This window comes from Phoxinus phoxinus, assembly GCF_949152265.1.
Source record: "Phoxinus phoxinus genome assembly, chromosome: 12".
Lineage (NCBI taxonomy): Eukaryota > Metazoa > Chordata > Actinopteri > Cypriniformes > Leuciscidae > Phoxinus > Phoxinus phoxinus.
Genome location: NC_136887.1, coordinates 5,930,013 through 5,948,449, shown reverse-complemented (window position 1 = coordinate 5,948,449; position 18,437 = coordinate 5,930,013). Strand labels below are relative to the sequence as shown.

Here is an 18,437-nt window from a genome sequence, read left to right as displayed (position 1 = left end):
CTTCTATGAAAATGTAGATATTAAATGACTTGGAAATTAAATGAAAATAAATTGAAAATAAACACTCCGACATCCCGAGATGCATTGACGCGCGCGCGCGAGTGTGTGTGTGCTAAACATCCGGCTGTGTGAGTGTGTGTGTGTGAGTGTGTTTGGAGGAAGATGGCGGCGCTTATCCTCCCGTCTGACTGGATAAAAAACTGGGACAAATCGGGCAAAAATGAGTTGTGAGTAGGAGTTTAGTAATCGGGTGGAAAGTGTGTATGGGCATAAAGTTATATAATTTTTTTTGGGCGTTATTACCGCGGGTTATTGTCGAAAGCATAAATCATATTCTGTTCATTGTCAATGTCCACTGCTAGTGCGCGTTAAAAACTAATTACTTAAAGTTCAATAAAATGCCCTATAAACCTTAATATACTGTTAACCAAATATAGAATATAAAGTATGTGGTTTCTTTAAATGTATATGTAAGACACTTTATTGGTTATTTTCATGACTGTAACGCCAGTGAGCTAATAGTTAGCTGGGTTAGCATTAGCATGTGTCTTCTTATCAGTGTGTGTTACAGTATGTAACGTGTGTTACATGTTTCATGCAGGCAGACATGTGTCTTATACACCCGAAGCAAGCTTAAAGTTAACATTATGGGATGTTATGAGGTTGGGTAACCCTGATGAAAGGGTTAGATGTAACGTTAGCTGTGCTAAAGAGTTCAATCCTGGTGGATATTGGTTGTCTCGAAAGCTAGTGATCTGCCCTACATTTATGAACAGCACAGTCTCAAAACACACTGAGATGTTGACACCTACTTATACTGCATTGTGGTCTTCACACTAGTGCTGTATGGTGTCCAGAAGACCGTGCTTATGCAGACAGTATTTCTGATCATGCTGGATCCATGTGTCTGGTCCCAAACCCAGTAAGATGCCTTTGTATTCAGCATTGTCCAAATCTGGCGAGGCTTCATGTGCAATGCTGTCTTTTTAGGGAGCTTACCAGGATTTGAGCACTGCCTGATTCATATTTACACGATACACCTGTGTCTTTTGCAGGTAGTTTCACAGGTGTGGATGAAGGACAGATATAGATTAACGGCACATGTCTGCAGTTATTCAGATGATTAAGAACTTGTAGATGATAGTCATGTTTACCGTACAGAGATGACTGGGGTGCAGGATGACAGACTGTAGTTGTGCGAGACAAACCAGCTTTAAAGCATATAGTTAGGCTTGATGGTCAATAGTAAACTCTAGGTAATGTTGATCTGTTATGATTTAATTTAGTTTAATCCGGTGTAAATGGGGTCATTAATAACTTAAATTCTCTTCCTATTCACTTACATGCTTTTTTCTGTCTCTAGTTTACAGTTTTTCCAGGACCTTGCAGGAAAACCCAGTGGTCAAGAGTTTGTTAAAGGTAAGTTTAATTTAAATGACGTATTCTTAGGGTTGTTACTGGTGTAATGTTTTTTTATATAATTATTATTGGCACAAATAATTCACATTCCGCAAATTACGCCTTTAGTGTAAATCAAACTTTAATAGTTCATTAAAATGTAAACAATACAACTAACTTCTTTGTATTTGCCCACTAAGAAAGAAAGATGTAGCCGCTCCGGGCTTTGAAAGGCCTGATGGGAAATGATGGGACGGAGACATCTCTCGTCTCATATTTTTATGTCTTCTCCCGATATTTCAAAGCAATCCACACTGGTCTCTAAAAGGTTGGAAGAATGAATTTTAATCTTCCACCTGAGCCAGAGATTTACATTTGTATATTCAAAGTATATTTTGTTTTTAACCCTTGCAGACCTATACAGCCGCCGGCGGCTAAAAATAACTATTGTTCTTAAATGTTTAATTACTTTCGAACCGCTAATCCAATCTGTATACTTTAAAAAGTCCCGTTAAGAGGAGATTCGCTGCTTTTATGTGGTATCAGGTTAATCACGTTTGGACGTTCAGAGACTCCGTAGTGAATGTGATCGCGTCATCAGGTTTTGATCAGCATTGATTCGTCAAAGAAACCCATGCGGTTTGTTTCTCTGAGACACACAGGAATGATTTTTGATGCTTAGTCCCATCCTCATGCCCAGATTGGTTTATATACATGTCACTTTTGCTTCAGTGCTGTTCTATTACAATGTTTTCTATTTATTTTACTTCCTGAACTTTTTTGGACACATCTACATTGTCAGTAAATTAAAAACAAAAACCCACATCAGCTTTTCACTGAAAAATGCCTATAATAATGTTGTAATAAATGGCTATAACTTGCTTAGGGATTGTTACATGTAGTCAAAATTTAATCTGGATATCTAGAATATCCAAGTAAAACTTTCTAAAGGGAAAAATCCAAACTTCAGGAGGATTTGTTTGAGTTGAGTTAAGTTGATCACTAAAAATGTGCTACCGTTTTTCTTAAATCTGGTAAATTCATCCATTACAAGACAAAATTAATGTAAAAATGGGAATTTAAATGAGCTAGATGGAAACTTAGAGTTCTCCTGTTTAAAATGATATATGGCACTTGATGCTGACTGCTATAACGGGCTAGAAAAACAAAGAAAAAAGCAGGTGCGTCAGGTGCTCCAAAAATGTTCTAGTTCTTTAACACACTAGCGTACTGCACACACATAGTTGTACGCATAGCCTTTCAAAGTACTCAATTTGATATGTACACGTACACAGGTGGGATGACGTGCACATCACGACAACTTGTGTGCCTCTCAATCCGCTCCCCAGGTCGTGATCAGTGTATCGTCTACACAGATGTGGGCAATGGAAATTAGGGATGGGCGATATGGCCTCAAATCCATATAGCGATATACATCGCAGCCTCTTGCGATAATGATATATATCACAAAATACTAATTATAATAGAACCATTTCAGAACAGGTTACATAGACCCTAAGAAAGCTAATCTGCTACATGTATTTTTTTTAAAGAAAGACATGTATGTAGTAGGGATGTGCACAAATATTCTAATATTCGATCTGTAATTATTATTCGAAAAATAAAATACAATTCGTTCTGTACGATATCTGGCGCAGTCTGCTACTCTGCTTTATTAGGCGTTTTTTTTCTCCGTTCGCGCTCCTTGAGCTTAAATCCTTTAGTCTTTATATTTTTTTTGTTTACACATAGGCCAACTGTTTAATGTTTTCAATTAAAATAAAACTTTAACATATATTGTAAGCTTGTTGTGTATATTGCCTAATCGTAAGCTTGTTAAAAAATGGTGACAAAAAAATAAAAAATAATAATCTTAAAAAATAAAGTATTTTTCGTTAAAGGTCATTTAAATAAATGAATATTCGATATATATGAGCCTGAATATTTGAATGCAATATTTTTGAAAAATGCCCATCCCTAGTTATGTAGTTTTGAGAACATTTATTGTGCAAAACTAATTATACAACATAATGTTACAGATAAATACAATTCAAGTACACTAGCTGGACAGACTTGAACAACGGTAAAGCTTAAAGGGTAACTGTCGCCAAAATTGATCCTAGGCTATTTTTGTTAATCTACCCAAGTCAAACATTCGTGTAAAAGCATTATTAGAATGGAAACGCCAATTTTCAGTTTGACCGAATTTTCGGTTTCGGTCAAAATGCATTTTGAATGGTAGTGCATGGGGCGCTACAATGCTAGCATCAAAATCGCTACTTTTAAAACACTATGGCGGCTCGACACAACATGAAACTGTGCTGGAAGTGTCACCAGCGGCGCTACACATGAACTCCAGCATTGAGAACAGTGTTTGTGATCACAGAGTTTACTAAAAAGAAAGGTTTTGAACAACTCACTGTGTTTCCGTCCGTCGGCATTTTGTCAGTCAAAAGTAGTCGATCTCCGAATGCAGCGTAATGAACTGACTCCATATGAGGAAATGTCATGAACTTGTAATTCCAATGAAAAGCATGATAACTCAGACACTTGGCTCATGGCAATTTATATGGAAACAAGCTTTAGGCGCTTTCCATCTTTACTCTCCTCATGTTACGTTGCATTCGGAGATCGGCTACTTTTGACTGACAAAATTCCAGCCACCGGAAACACTAACTGATAAAGTGAGTCGCACAAAACCTTTCTTTTTAGTAAACTCTGTGTACACAAACACTGTTCTCAATGCTGGAGTTCATGTGTAGAGTGACACTCTGTGGTGACACTTCCAGCACAGTTTCATGTTGTGTCGAGCCGCATTAGTGTTTCAAAAGTAGCGATTTTTATGCTATCATTGTAGCGCCCCATGCACTCCCATTCAAAAGGCATTTTGACTGAAAACGAAAATACGGTCAATCTTAAAAGTGGCGTTTCCATTCTAATAATGCTTTAACACGAAAGTTTGACTCGGGTAGATTAACAAAAATAGCCTAGGCTCAATTTTGGCGAGAGTTACCCTTTAAAGTATTGGGTTTCTTTCCTTTAGTGCAAACCACTCTAAAAGGCACTACACTTAGGCTATATAGTTTAAGTCTGTGGTTCTTAAACGCCTCCCAAGATGCAGAGAACAGGAACAACTGGTGTCTTTTTAGTCAAGGAACAGACATGTATTGAAAACATTCCTTTTGTGTAATGCACAAAACACATTTCAAACAGAGTTTCTCACCTGCAGCCGAATGTAACGCATCTGGGTTTAAACATTTTGTTCTCTTGATGAAATGAAAACGGGTGTCTTGTTAGTAAAGGAACAGATACTGTGAGTTAGGGAAATGCCTCCAGTATTAGGCATGGCTATTTTAATTAAATTGCCTGGCAATAATGCTGGTGTTCAGTGGCATGTTTAGTTTTGAGGTGCTAGAACAGGTTAGTCGTCTCTTATCCGTAGCTACACACACTCCACAGAGTACAGTTTGCTTAAAACCAAACCAAGTCCAAATAATGGATGTTGCACCGGCCTTCTTCACCAGCTCCTCTGTGTTGCTTTCAGCCATGTTTACTCAACATGACAATACGAGGATGTGTTGCAGCTCGTGGCTCTAAATTCAGGGGTAGATTCGTCATCAACATGCATTACGCAATTAGTGGTCTACCGATATTGTTTTTTTTTGATTGCCGATATCTTAGAGAGCAGGATGGCCGATATAAAGCTGATATTCTGATATATACAGTCCCCTCCAAAAGTATTGGAACAGTGAGGCCAATTCATTTATTTGTTCTGTAGACTGAAACCATTTGGGTTAGACATCAAAAAATGAATATGAGACAAGAGAACAACATTTCAGCTTTTATTTCCAGGTATTTACATTTAGATATGATACACAACTTAGAAGATATAACCTTTTGTTTAAACCCACCCATTGCTCATGCGACCAAAAGTATTGGAACATATGACTGACAGGTGTGTTTTGTTGCCCTGGTGTGTCCTGTTACATTGATTATTCAAACAATAAATAGCACTGAATGTCTGCGCTCAGTTTCAGATTTGGGTTTTGCCTGTAAAGACTACATTTATAATTAGACGTGTAACCAACATGAAAACCAGAGAGCTGTCTATGGGCGAAAAACAAGCAATTGTGAAGCTGAGAGAAAATGGAAAATCAATCAGAGCGATTGCACAAACATTGGCCATAGCCAGTACAACCATTTGGAATGTCCTGAAGAAGAAAGAAACCACTGGTGTACTAAGTACCAGAACTCGAATGGGTAGACCAAGGAAAACATCAGCAGTTGATGACAGAATGATTGTGAGAGCTGTAAAGAAAGACCCTAAAACAACTGTTAGTGACATCAGCAACAACCTCCAGAGGGCAGGAGTGAAGGTATCTCAATCTACTGTTCACAGAAGACTTCATGAACAAAAGTACAGAAGCTTCGAGCTCAACTGTGAAACACGGTGGAGGTATTGTCATGGCTTGGGCTTGCATGGCTTCTTCTGGGACGGGCTCATTAATCTTTATTGATGATGGAACACATGATGGCAGCAGCAAAATGATATCAGAAGTGTACAGAAACATTTTGTCTGCCAATTTACAGAAAGATTCAACCAAACTGATTGGGAGATCCTTCATCATGCAACAAGATAATGACCCAAGACACAGTGCCAAAACAACAAAGGAGTTCATCAAGGGCAAGAAGTGGAAGGTTTTAGACTGGCCCAGTCAATCTTCAGACTTAAACCCTATAGAGCATGCATTTTACCAGCTAAAAAAAGAGACTAAAGGTAGTAACCCCCCAAAACAAACAACAACTGAAAGAAGCTTGGAAAAGCATTACAAAAGAAGATTGCAAAAGTTTGGTGATGTCAATGGGTCACAGGCTTTATGCAGTTATTGCAAGCAAAAGATTTGCAACTAAATATTAAGTCTTATTCACTTTAATCTATTTTAAGTTAATCTGTTCCAATACTTTTGGTCGCATGAGCAATGGGTGGGTTTAAACAAAAGGTTATATCTTCTAAGTTGTGTATCAGATCCAGATGTAAATACCTGGAAATACAAGCTGAAATGTTGTTCTCTTGTCTCATATTAATTTTTTGATGCCTAACCCAAATGGTTTCAGTCTACAAAACAAATAAATGAATTGGCCTCACTGTTCCAATACTTTTGGAGGGGACTGTATATTAGGGCTGAACGATATTGAAGAAAAATGCGATAACTCATTAAATAATGCAATATTTGATATGCTATACGATAATAAAGCCGAAATATTGGTTTAAAGGGATAGTTCACTTTGAAATAAAATGTTGGTGTGTTTTCGCTTACCTGAAGTGCATCCAAGATGTAGGAGCCTTTGTTTCCGCAGTAGTTTCAATTTTGATATTTTTAGGTCAAACCGTTCTTGTCTGTCAGTCACAGAGAAGTCCAAATTAAACAATTCCCCACCGTAAGTACACATTGAGTACTTACTAGTACTCAAGTACACACTAAGACATGAAACGAGCGGTTTGTGTGAGAAAACGAACAGTATTTTGTTTTTACCTCTTGTACACAAAACCACGTCCAAGTGATCTGAGGGCGTGCGCACTTCCTGGTGTGTGACGTGTGCGCGCGTTCTGGCTTAGTCTGTGCAAGCACCGGAAAGAAAACATACGTAATTGTTTTCTTTTACGTCGGATTAAACATCCCGGATAAGCGCAAATTAGTACCATTCTATTACAACAATCTCTGTTCTGTGTAAACAATGAGTGACGGACACACACGAGAGATCACTTCCGGCGCTTTTTTTCGGCGCACACGTCACACACCAGGAAGCGCGCGCGGCCTCAGATCACTTCTTCTTTCAGGTTTTAATGGCGGTTGGCAACTCATCTCAAAGGTGCATTACCGCCACCTACTGGACTGGAAGCCTCAGATCACTTGGACGTGGTTGTGTGCAAGAGGTAAAAACTATATAAATACTGTTCATTTTCTTACACAAACCGCTCGTTTCGTGTCTTAGTGTGTACTTGAGTACTAGTAAGTACTCAATGTGTACTTACGATGGGGAAGTGTGTAATTTGGACTTCTCTGTGCGTGCTCTGTGAGGTGGTGACCATAAGCGTTATATGACTGACAGACAAGAACGGTTTGACCTAAAAATATCAAAATTGAAACTACTGCGGAAACAGACTCCTACATCTTGGATGCCCTTGGGTAAGCTAAAACACACCACAATTTTGTCTATAGAACAGAGAGCATTGCTTTATTCGTTTAAAGCGACAGCCTTCACAGTGTTTGATCCATTATCTGAGGTGATTGACACTTGCTCCTCCTCACCAAATCATAGTAAGCTAAAGCATCTCTCAAACCCTGAGACGGTGTTTGATCCATTATCTGATTTCAGGATCTTCATTAATGAAGTGTGGTGAGGAAATATCCACACCGGTAAATGTACCGTACCATACTCTCTCTTTCAACTCCCGTTCACGTACCGTGTTTATGGAGCTGCGAAACTGAGCGCACGTTTCACGAGATCGCATCCCAGCATTGCTTGAGCTCTGGATGCCTCAGGTGTTGGAGCAGATTTGATGTGTTACTGTGTTTTGCTGCAACCATAATTTGACAGGTCTTGCAAATTACCCGGCTCTGTGATGCAGCATCTCTCCTGTATCCAAAATATTCTCACACCATGGATTTTTATTTATTTAAGTCTTTATACCGCCCTAAATTCACTTGTCACCTGTTCCTGTTGTTTACCGTAACGGTAATTCTGTTCACACACACTAGATTTAGGCGTGTCGCGTTCTGATTGGACACTGTTTAGAAATTGTACATTTTCACATTATGTTTGTATGAATTAGTTCTTGCAAAACATTTATTTTTAATATTTTACCACCACGGTTTTGCTGTCGTCACGCTGACCGGCACTACTTTGTCTTTTTGACGTGTACTTCACTTCTGTCAAGCTTTACAGACACCTCCCCTTTTATTTGCTCTTGGGAGTTTTGTTGTGGTCTTTCTTCAGAGTAAATATTGCATTTGCAGATGTTGATGACTATTTTCGATCATATATCTAGAAAATTTAGAAGATTGCAATTCAGATTGTGGATCCTGATTGTTTAAAGGTACTCTGTGTAGTTTAAGTATTGTATTAGCTAAAATCAATGTCTTTATTCATAAATATGTCCTCATTGGTGTAAATTTACCTCTGCCAATGATCTGACTTTATCCTCGTAGGTAGTGTTGTCAAAGTACTGGTACTTCGGTACCAAGTCGGTACTGAAAATGTGACGATACCAGCATTTCTGTAGTACCGGGTATATGCGGTACCCACTAATAGGCTCCGCTGCTTTCAGTCACTCCCGTGTTTATCTAGGCTCCAGAATAACTTTTTTACTAGGAGCACTGTAGCCGATATATGCCACAATATAGTGTCTGTGTATGAACTGCAAAAAGACTATTTAAATATTAACCCTGCATGTTCTGCTTGTCTCTGTGTGGATGAATGACACACACACACACACGCACTGAAGTACAAGTGACACTCGCGCTGTGTTCAGTCTCTGCTGTCTCACGATATGATGACATGATGAAATTCATCTTGAACTTCATGAGCATTTTACCGTTTCATTTGAGAAAAACTATCGTCATATCATCATACAAACACACAGAAACTCAAAGGTCTTCATGGCAACCCGTCAAAATAAAAGTTCGGTTTAACTTGAAGAAATTGGCAGAAATAATTATATTAGGCTACTGTACGGTAGATTTAGCCATGTCTCCATGTATTAAAAATACTACTACTAATAATAATGTGTATAGAAGGTTGCTTATTTTTCACTTGATTTTTTTTATAAGCAATATGTTTAAACAGCATGTAGCCTTCAATGCTTATATGTATTATTTAATTATGATTACCGTCTTAAAGCTGCAGTCCGGCACTTTTTTGGGTTTAAAAATATCAAAAAATACATTTTGGAAAAAAAAACGTAACCAGCCAGTGTTCAAAACGATCTGCTTGCCTTACCTCGATTCAAAACGGTAAGCTTGTAATAATGATTTTAATTCCAGTGGTACTGGTGGATTTCCGCGGGAATTTCGAGCATGTCTTTGCGTCATTACGTCACTTCTGTACACATAGAGAAGGAGTCCCCGGCTAGCGTGTGTGGATGATGGAGGAGGTTTAGCTTAGCACTTGGTATGGCGGATCCCGAAAGTTTAAAGCGACAATCACCAGTGACAACTGGAGATTCACCAGTTGTAAAACCCAAAGACTTCGGACTTCAGAGTGGCTACAGAAAAAAATATATTTTTCACGTTTTGACGTGATATAAGCCATCGTTAGATTTAATCAGCATGATATAGCCTACTGCAATGCTTACCCCCACCCCCCGAATTTGGTCAGAACAAACGTGAATGTTACTTACTTGTTCAGATGACATTTTCCGATGAAAATTCTAATGTTGACACTTTCAAAAAGTATACTCTGAGATTGCTGATGACAGTAACGTTACAGTATCCACAGCGACGCGGCAGCCTCAATACATTGTGTTCATCCGCGCTGTTTCATGCCGATTTACTACCCACGCACAGTTAATAATTCCGCGAATAACTGCAATTGCAGATTTCTAACAGAGATGGCGACAGAGGAAAAACGACGGACTGCAGCTTTAAATAAGTCATTTAATTGAATTTAATATATTTTCTTATATAAATGGTTAAATAAAATAGTAATTGTTCCAACAGATTCTGCTGTGGTACCGAAATTAGTACCTAGAACCGTAACATTTTAATGGTATCGGTACCGACTACTGTAATTTTGGTACCGTGACATCCCTACTCGTAAGCAAATAATTTCTTATCTTTATTTACATGGGATGGGTAAGACCATGAAGGCTTCCATGTCGTTCCGCCATCTTGAAAAACTATAATAGCAGAGAGGGACAAAAAGCACTAGCCTACCTCAGCGCGTTTCCACAACACGTTTTCGTTCAGAGCCAGCATCACGTGACTGAAACCAAACCGGCTGAGACGGACCAGGAGACCAGTGAGAGGCGCTTGTGCTGTCCCGGTACATGTGAAAGTCTGCACTGCACGTACTGCATAATGCAGGATCATACTTACGCCGAGCCACAGGAGATGCTTTTCATAGTCTGTGATTGAGACCGTAACATTTGTTTGTTCGTTGTGTGTCAAGTTGCAGTTTGTTTGAAATAACAAACCTGAAAGAAAACTCGATGAAGTGTAATTGGAAGACATGTTGTCAGAGCTTCTTGGATCTTGGTACATAACGGCTACCGTAGTTGCAACACACATTTGAAAAAGCGAGGCGCTCGAGCGCACTATACGTCTGAATGCAAAATTCAATTTCACCGCTAGATGGGAGAAATTCCTACACAGTGTCCCTTTAATGTTTATTATAAAATTGCAATATCATTTTGGGATGTAGTGCTGTGATATCCTCTGAGTTCCCACACGTACTAACATACTACATGCATAAATATCATAGTTTGTATTCTGTATGATGCAGTGTTTCCGCTACATTCATTCTGCCGTGGTGGGCCGCCACACCAAAAATCCTCCCGCCACGGCTGCAGCTTCTCTGTGAGGTCCGATAATTGTGCATACTATTGTGTTATTGTTAAGCCCCACTAAAGGCATAAAAACATTGTAAAGCTCCATAAAGTTTTCGTGCACTATATTCCAAGACTTCTAAAGTCATTCGATAGCATAATGTGAGGTAAAAAATAATATTTAAGTCGTTAAGTTAAAGTTAATGAAAACTCATCTCTCCTCAGTCATTCTCCATTCAGCATTCAAACAGCGCGTCGCGTTCGGTTACGAGTAACACCACGATGACACTCTCCAAGATCAATGTTCACATTATTATACTTTATTTGTAGATAAAGGTCTATGGTTTGCATAAAATTACTTTATCTTACTGGAGTTTATTGCGTTAGTTCTGTTAGATTACAGCACTGGAGTAGAGAGCACTATGAATTGTTCTTCATGCGCACTGTAACTGAAATTTAAAACTGTTAACAGAAAAGGCTCAATAAACTGTTGCATAGATATAATACAGTAAGCATCAAATCTCTCTTTTCGCTTTGTGCTTTTAACTTTTCAATGCGAAGCGCTGCACGCTGTGACTTCGAGTTGCTTCAAGTGCATCATTCGGCGCACGGGATGCGCATAATCGCTTTGCCGCTGTAAATTGGAACCTTTCATATTATAACTAGAAAAACTATTTTTCGATTAATCGTTTTTTAAAATATGGTCAACTCAATATTGATTATCAAAGGCTATGAATCGATTTTTTTTTTGCCATATTTATTTATATCACCCAAAAGCCATTATTAGTTTTCCTACACTTCATAGGCTTGCAGCCTCCATGTTAATCTAATGCAGTGAGATTTTATGTTTGTTTTATCTTAATCATAAAATAACCTGATCCTGTTTGATCAAGGCATGAGACACTTCTGACTTTTTCAATAATCGATTTTTCATCTTGCATCAAAATCCTGTCTATTCATTGTATGCATTTGATATATATGGTTGGGTTCTGTTTTAATGTACCCAAGTGTACCTAAAATAATAAGAGTTTAATATACTGGCTCTTCATTTCTTTTTATTAATTAACCACTCGTAAACTTATGTTCACTGTTCTTTTTTATAAATATAGGTTTTGTGTTAAATCTATATTCATTGAGCCGAATCGAGAATCGAAATTGAATCGAATTGAGGGCTTGCGAATTGAAATCGAATCGGAACATCTGAATCGATACCCATCCCTAATTATAATACTTAGGGGAGGTTTAAACACCTGGGGCAAGGGGGCGTGGCCCATGGGAATATCACTCATGGGCGACGCCCCCTCCCCCTGGGGAAATGGGCCTGCCACCACAGCTGGAAAAAATCCTAGAGGAAACACTGATGATGGTTTTAATATTGCAGCTATGAATGTTTTCCTGGTACCTGACGTGTGCTAGAGAGGCTGCAGTTCACTGTGACAGACACGGCTTAGCTTGACAGCTACTCGTAACAACCGTTTAACGTCTTCACCCTGACACTTTCATCCCATCCCAGTTCCCACAGTGGCAGCGAGTGTGAAGAGGTGTAATGACAAGATGTCTTTTTTTTGTTAATAATGTACGGTACAGCTCTAACATTTCCAACTGGTAATGTAACTCCATGAGAACCTATAACTGTCACGTCTCTCTGGGAAATGTTATATGGGGCAAAACGTACTGATTTATTGTAGAGCCGCAACTAACGATTATTTTGATAATTGATTAGTTGGCCGATTATTTCTTTGATTAATCTGATTAAAAGGCCCAATTTTCTTTTTTTTATTGACAAAACACACTATTCGACACACTATTTGTCCTGGCCAAAGCTGTCCTTCAAAAACACTGGAGCTGAATGCTATGAAAACAGTGAATATATCTCTATCCATGCTATGCACAAAAGAGCTATGAAGCAAAAGGACGGTTTAAATTCATTATTCCTACATTAAAAAATGAAGATAATAAATATAAATAAAAACACAAACTCTGTGTTAATAGATAAGAGGAATTTTGTTGCAGGAACACACACATTTACTCTGGACACAGTAACCCCGTTAAGCCCCTTTCACACAGCGCGTTGATCCTGGGAAATTGCCGCGAAATTGCCGGAGTGCTTTCTGTGTGAACGCAAACACATCCCGGGATTGATGCCAGGTTGGGGACCTAGTAACCTCCCGGAACGCACGCTGTGTGAACAAAAGCCAGGATCAATGCCCTAAGGGGTGTGTCGTAGTGATGACGCACGTGCCATCGCGCGACTCTGTTGCTCTTAGAAGAAAGTTTGTGTTCGGCATCAACAAAGAAAGAACGAAAAAATGTCTGCAAACTGGAGCGAAGCAGAGACCAGGAGCTCCTCACTATCCGCGCTGAAGCTGAGCGCGCTCGCCAGCGCTGTGGAGCGGTACGCGATGCGTTTGTGTAGCCTACATGTTTTCACGTACGTTACACGTCTCATCCTGACGTCATGTGTCTTTACGTGATCTTACCGGGATGTGTGTGAACGCACTCACAGATCCCGGAAAATCACTGGCAGTGTGAAGGAACCAAAATCAAACGATCCCAGGACACATTATCCGTGTGTTTTCTGGAATCTCTGTGTGAAAGGGGCTTTACTGTCGTTTTGTTATCCTGTAGCCTACAAGTTAGAAACATCTTACATTTATATTTAATTACACAGTTATCCCTTTACAGTTACCACTCTCATAAAATACTTGAACTACAAATACTGTCAGGATGAGCATTCATGCAAAATGGAAATACTCGCGTTACACAGATAAGGGATATAACCGAAAAATTTAAGTTTTGCGCCGGGGAACATATCACACTAATAAAAATATTAAAAGGATACTTCAGGATTTAGCATTAAGCTTTGTATCAGTAGAAAACCTGTAGTATTTTCGAATTACCGTGCTTCCCTCTCTCATGTCCCCCTTGAGACGAGAGATTTATTTATTTTTAGTCAGTAATAAATCCTCAGATGATGCAAAAATCGTTATTTTGTGTCATCTGAGGCTTTTTTGGCCAGAGGCTAAAAACTACAGCCAGTAGGAGGCGCTAGTGCCGCATGTTCTCAGCCCGCCCATAGAGGATTGGATCTCACTCACAGAATGTACATATAGTGTCAACCATCTTTTATTTGGAAGCTAAGCTAACAGGCTCTTGTTCTGTGGAGAAAGCTGAGTAGTAGCGGTTACCATCCTCTTTTTCCCGGACATGTCCGGCCGTCGAGATCGTCCAAAATGTCTGGGATTCGGCTTTTGCTTTCTGCAGTCGCTATTCATTGTTTACATGCTCACCTTTTGTTTCAATCTATTTGAACTCATCCCGATTGGTGAATCTGAATGTAGTGTTTACATGAACGCTAAACAAGTGATCGGTTGATGTGCATTTTAACATTGCTAAGAAAATTCCCGCTCCTCCGTGAGAGATACGAGACGAGACCGGTGCGTCTCACAGGTGCCGCTCATCAGTAATCACACCACTGGCCTCGCGTCGTTCTCCCGCGGCCGTCAGTCTCGTCCCGCTCGCTGCAGTAAACATGAGGAATGGCGACTGTAGAACGCAAAAGCCGAATCCCGGACATTTTTGTCGATCTCGAAATCCTGGGCAGACTTTGACTCACTAGTAGCCTAGCCTTGTTCTTTAACTGCGATCTCTTACCGGTAGGCGTGGCTTGGGAGTTTCCTCGTATGGCAGCGAAGCAAGTGCATTTTGGGATTTGTTGTCTTTCATCCACATGAGCCACAAATGCATTTTCTGGCTTTTCTCAGTCTAGATTAAAAGGCTCCAAATAATTTTACATTTCTACTACATAAATGATCCATTTTTAAACACACATTCATCTTTCCAGAGGTGAGGTATCCCTTTAAACACACGCCTCTGTCAAAGCGCCTGACAGGCGAGTCATGTTAAACATAGCAGCGTAAAGTAAAGCGCTCTTGTGGGCAGCCTTGATCCCGCACCTGTCCCGCTTCACCTCGCTCTGTTTCCAACACTATTTTTAGATGCATTTTGTCCATAGAAATGCGTTATTCAGTGCTGTCATTTGACGCGACTGGCGAAAGGTTTTCCGCGCACGGCGTGTTGTCGATGATTTTCATTTTCGATTTGTTTGTTACAGCCCTAATTTATTATCTATTTGAATTAAATTACAAGTCACTCTTGCATTTAAAAAAAAAAAAATTGCAACCAAATGTCTTAACATACCTTGATAACATTTTTATCAACTGAACAGCAATGCATAATAGAAGACAAATGTAATAAGACACATTAACATGACCGGACAGTGGTGAGAAACTCTTTAATGTTGTGCAGGTGTTCTCAGTATGCCTGTAGGAACTGAACGCTGTTATTGAGTGTGTGTGTGTGTTTTGTCTTGTAGATCTGCAGTCCGGCCTGTATGAGCTCTGCTGGCATGTTATCCAGGGCAATCTGAAGGTGGATGTGGCCGCCGGTCTCCTGGCTGATGTTATGGTGAGTGCTGATCCCGGCTCAACGTTCAGCCTCCTGTTCACCTGTTCACCTGTTCACCTGTTCACCTGCACATACATCCACACGAGTTTGTTCTTCGGTGTATATGAAGTCATTTTGAACAAAATCAGGCCAAAACTAAGTGTGTTTAGAGTATCTGTCTTGACTTAAGTAAAACACACTCCAAAGTTACAAAATGACAAATGTATATTAATATAGTCCAGGGTTTCCCAATGGGGAGTTTGAGAAGAAGAATGCCAATGAATAAAGACTGAATCTCAGTCAGTTCCATGTGAAGATGGAAACATAAAAAAAGAAAACATTGTAGCTCATGAGATGTTTGGGTTGCTTTGATGTTACATAGGGCTTTATGAAATCCCCCCCCCCCCCCCCCCCCCATTTCCATTTTTTCCTTTTACATTTTTCTGGTTTCCGTTTTTGAAAATGTTCGTTACTTTTTTTGACTTTTTTTTTCCCCATTAAATGTGAATAATCAAAAATTAATCAATCGAAATCATGAATCTTATACATTTTAGCAACAATTAATTAAAATGAAAAAAAAAATACATATTTAGGGCCCTATGAAATGCATTCAATTTTTTTCTCAAATTCTGTGTTTTCTGTTTTAATTGTTCAGGATTACAACGATTTGGAACGATTTAAAAAACAAAAAACAACTAGTGCCCCACAATAATAAGGCCCTATGAAATGTTTTTATTTATTTTAGTAATTTTTTTTTTTTAATTCTGTTGTGCTTTTTGCATTTTTCTGGCAATCAAATAAAGGCATAAAACATTAATTTTACTTTTAATCATTTTAAATTAAACAAACATTGTTGTCAAACAAAGTGCTGCCTTCAAGGCTTACTGTTAAAATTAAAACATGGAAGACAAAAGGTGATTATTCCTTAAAAAATATAGTTTTTATAATAATTATTATTAATAATTCATTGATATTGTGTTTCATTAGCAACATTCTGCTGTTCATTATATTTCTGTCACAATTTCTTCAAGTTAAACAGTTTTATTTTGACGGCTTGCCGCAAAGACCTTTTGAGTTTCTGTGCGTTTATATGACGATACTGAAGTTCATGCATTCATGTCTTCATATAGTGAGACGGCAGAGGCTGAAAACACTGCAGGCGCGACGCGTGCTTCAGTGTGTGTGTGTGTGATTAATGAAAACATTCATTCACACAGACACACAGAACATGTAGGATTCATATTTAAATAGTCTTTTGTGGTTTAATGTTCACACACACTAGTCTACATTTCGATATGATTTAAGTGTACTGACCTACTTTTTACTTATTCATCAAAACTTTGATCATTTTCTTCATTTCAGAAATAATAGGGCCCTAGTTACATGAACTGGGCTCTTGTGTCCTTTTCAAGCTTGAGTGCCTCATCCCACATTTATTATAATTGGTTTAAAAAAAGCTACCTTAAAACAATATTACTTTGTTTAATGTAAGATCATAAAGGGTTTGGAACAACATCTGGGTGAAATAAATGACAAATGTTTCATTTTTAATATCTTTACGGCCGGACACAAAAGAGTAGTCGAGTTTTTACTGATCACAAGCACAAGAAGAAACTCTGAGATGTGAAGTTTGCGTCTCACTTTCACTCCGCTTTCTGAGGTTACGTGTGTGTGGTTTCTCATCAGTAGTGGCGTTTGATGTATGTGGACATATATTGGCTCTCCTCCTAAACACAGCTGACGTGTGCCAGTGATCGATCACACACTTCACATCTCGACTTCTGTTGCGTCGAGTGTGTTGTCCAGTGAAATTGAAATGCTCATAATATTTATCATGTGTGTGTTTCAGGAGCTGCGGGACGATATGGCTTCTATTTTAGCTGATGTTTTCTGTATATTAGGTAAGTGTGTTCCTGCTAATGCTGATTAATCTAGTTTAAGCGTCACCTCATTGGTCCTGGTGAAGTAGAGCCAGGATGTGTTTGCATTGAGCGCCGCGTGGGTTACTCGCACGAGTGAACATGCTTATTAAACTGCAGTGGTGTGTTCACACCGATCGCTGTTCTGACAGATGTTTGCATAAATCAGCGGCTGAAGAGTCTTACTGAACTTATTCTAATGAAGCTCTCAGATTCCCTGCTGTTCGTTTGTCAGGCGCGCGGTGATTGATTTAAATGTTAATTTAATGTTATATGGAGATGCAACAGTTCTTGAAACCTCCACAGAATCCCTGCAAGCTCATTATCGGTAAATGCTTTGTTCCAACATGTTGTAAATCAAAATGCAGTTCTAAGTCTAGCTTTGAATGCTAGTCGGCGGACGTATTTATATTCATAAACACGATTTTACCTGTTAAGAATGACCTTTAGAATAAAGTCGCTCTAACCATAGATTGATGATTTCACTGGCCTGTGAAAGAAAAGAGATCATCGTTTTAGTGAGGATAAGAAGAAATAAATTAAATGGAGATGTATACATTAATGCTGAGTAAATAAGCTTTCCATTGATGTATGGTTTGTTATGATATGACAATATGTGGTCGAGATTATTGTAAATCTGGAATCTGAGGGTGCAATAAAATGGAAACATTAAGAAAATCTCCTTTAAAGTTGTGCATTTATGTTCACGATTGTGCTGCATTCACTCACAAAAATACATGTTTTATATATTTACGGTAGGAAATTTACTAAATATCTTCATGGAACATGATCTTTACTTAATATCCTAATGATTTTTGGCATAAAATAAATTTTGACCCATACAATGTATAGTTGGCTATTGCCACAGATATACCCGTGCGACTCCAGACTGATTGTGTGATCCAGGGTCACAAATATAGTTTTTCAATGCATTTTGATTCTGGTTATTAGTACCCGTTATCTGGATTTATACTCCGCGGCGCTTTCTTGCTCTCTTCTGTACATGCGTAGTTGTATTGCAATAGTAATATGTTTCTGTCTAATTATTTTTATTTTATTATGAAGAGATAATTATTGGCATTACCAAAATTATAGATTTTTCTTTAATGCCAAAAATCATAAGGATA

At 38.7% G+C, this 18,437-nt stretch overlaps 1 protein-coding gene across 2 annotated transcripts in view; it reads left to right on the top strand.

Moving 5' to 3' along the window:
• The first annotated feature begins 76 nt into the window (after positions 1–76).
• Positions 77–18,437, top strand: part of thoc2 (THO complex 2) — a 119,606-nt gene continuing 101,245 nt past the window's right edge. For both annotated transcript variants that reach the window (XM_079630205.1, XM_079630204.1), the window contains exons 1-4: positions 77–227; positions 1,364–1,419; positions 15,321–15,412; positions 17,241–17,292. In XM_079630205.1, coding sequence (XP_079486331.1) covers positions 163–227; positions 1,364–1,419; positions 15,321–15,412; positions 17,241–17,292 — 265 coding nt within the window. In that variant the 5' untranslated portion in view covers positions 77–162. The remainder of the gene's footprint in view (positions 228–1,363; positions 1,420–15,320; positions 15,413–17,240; positions 17,293–18,437) is intronic.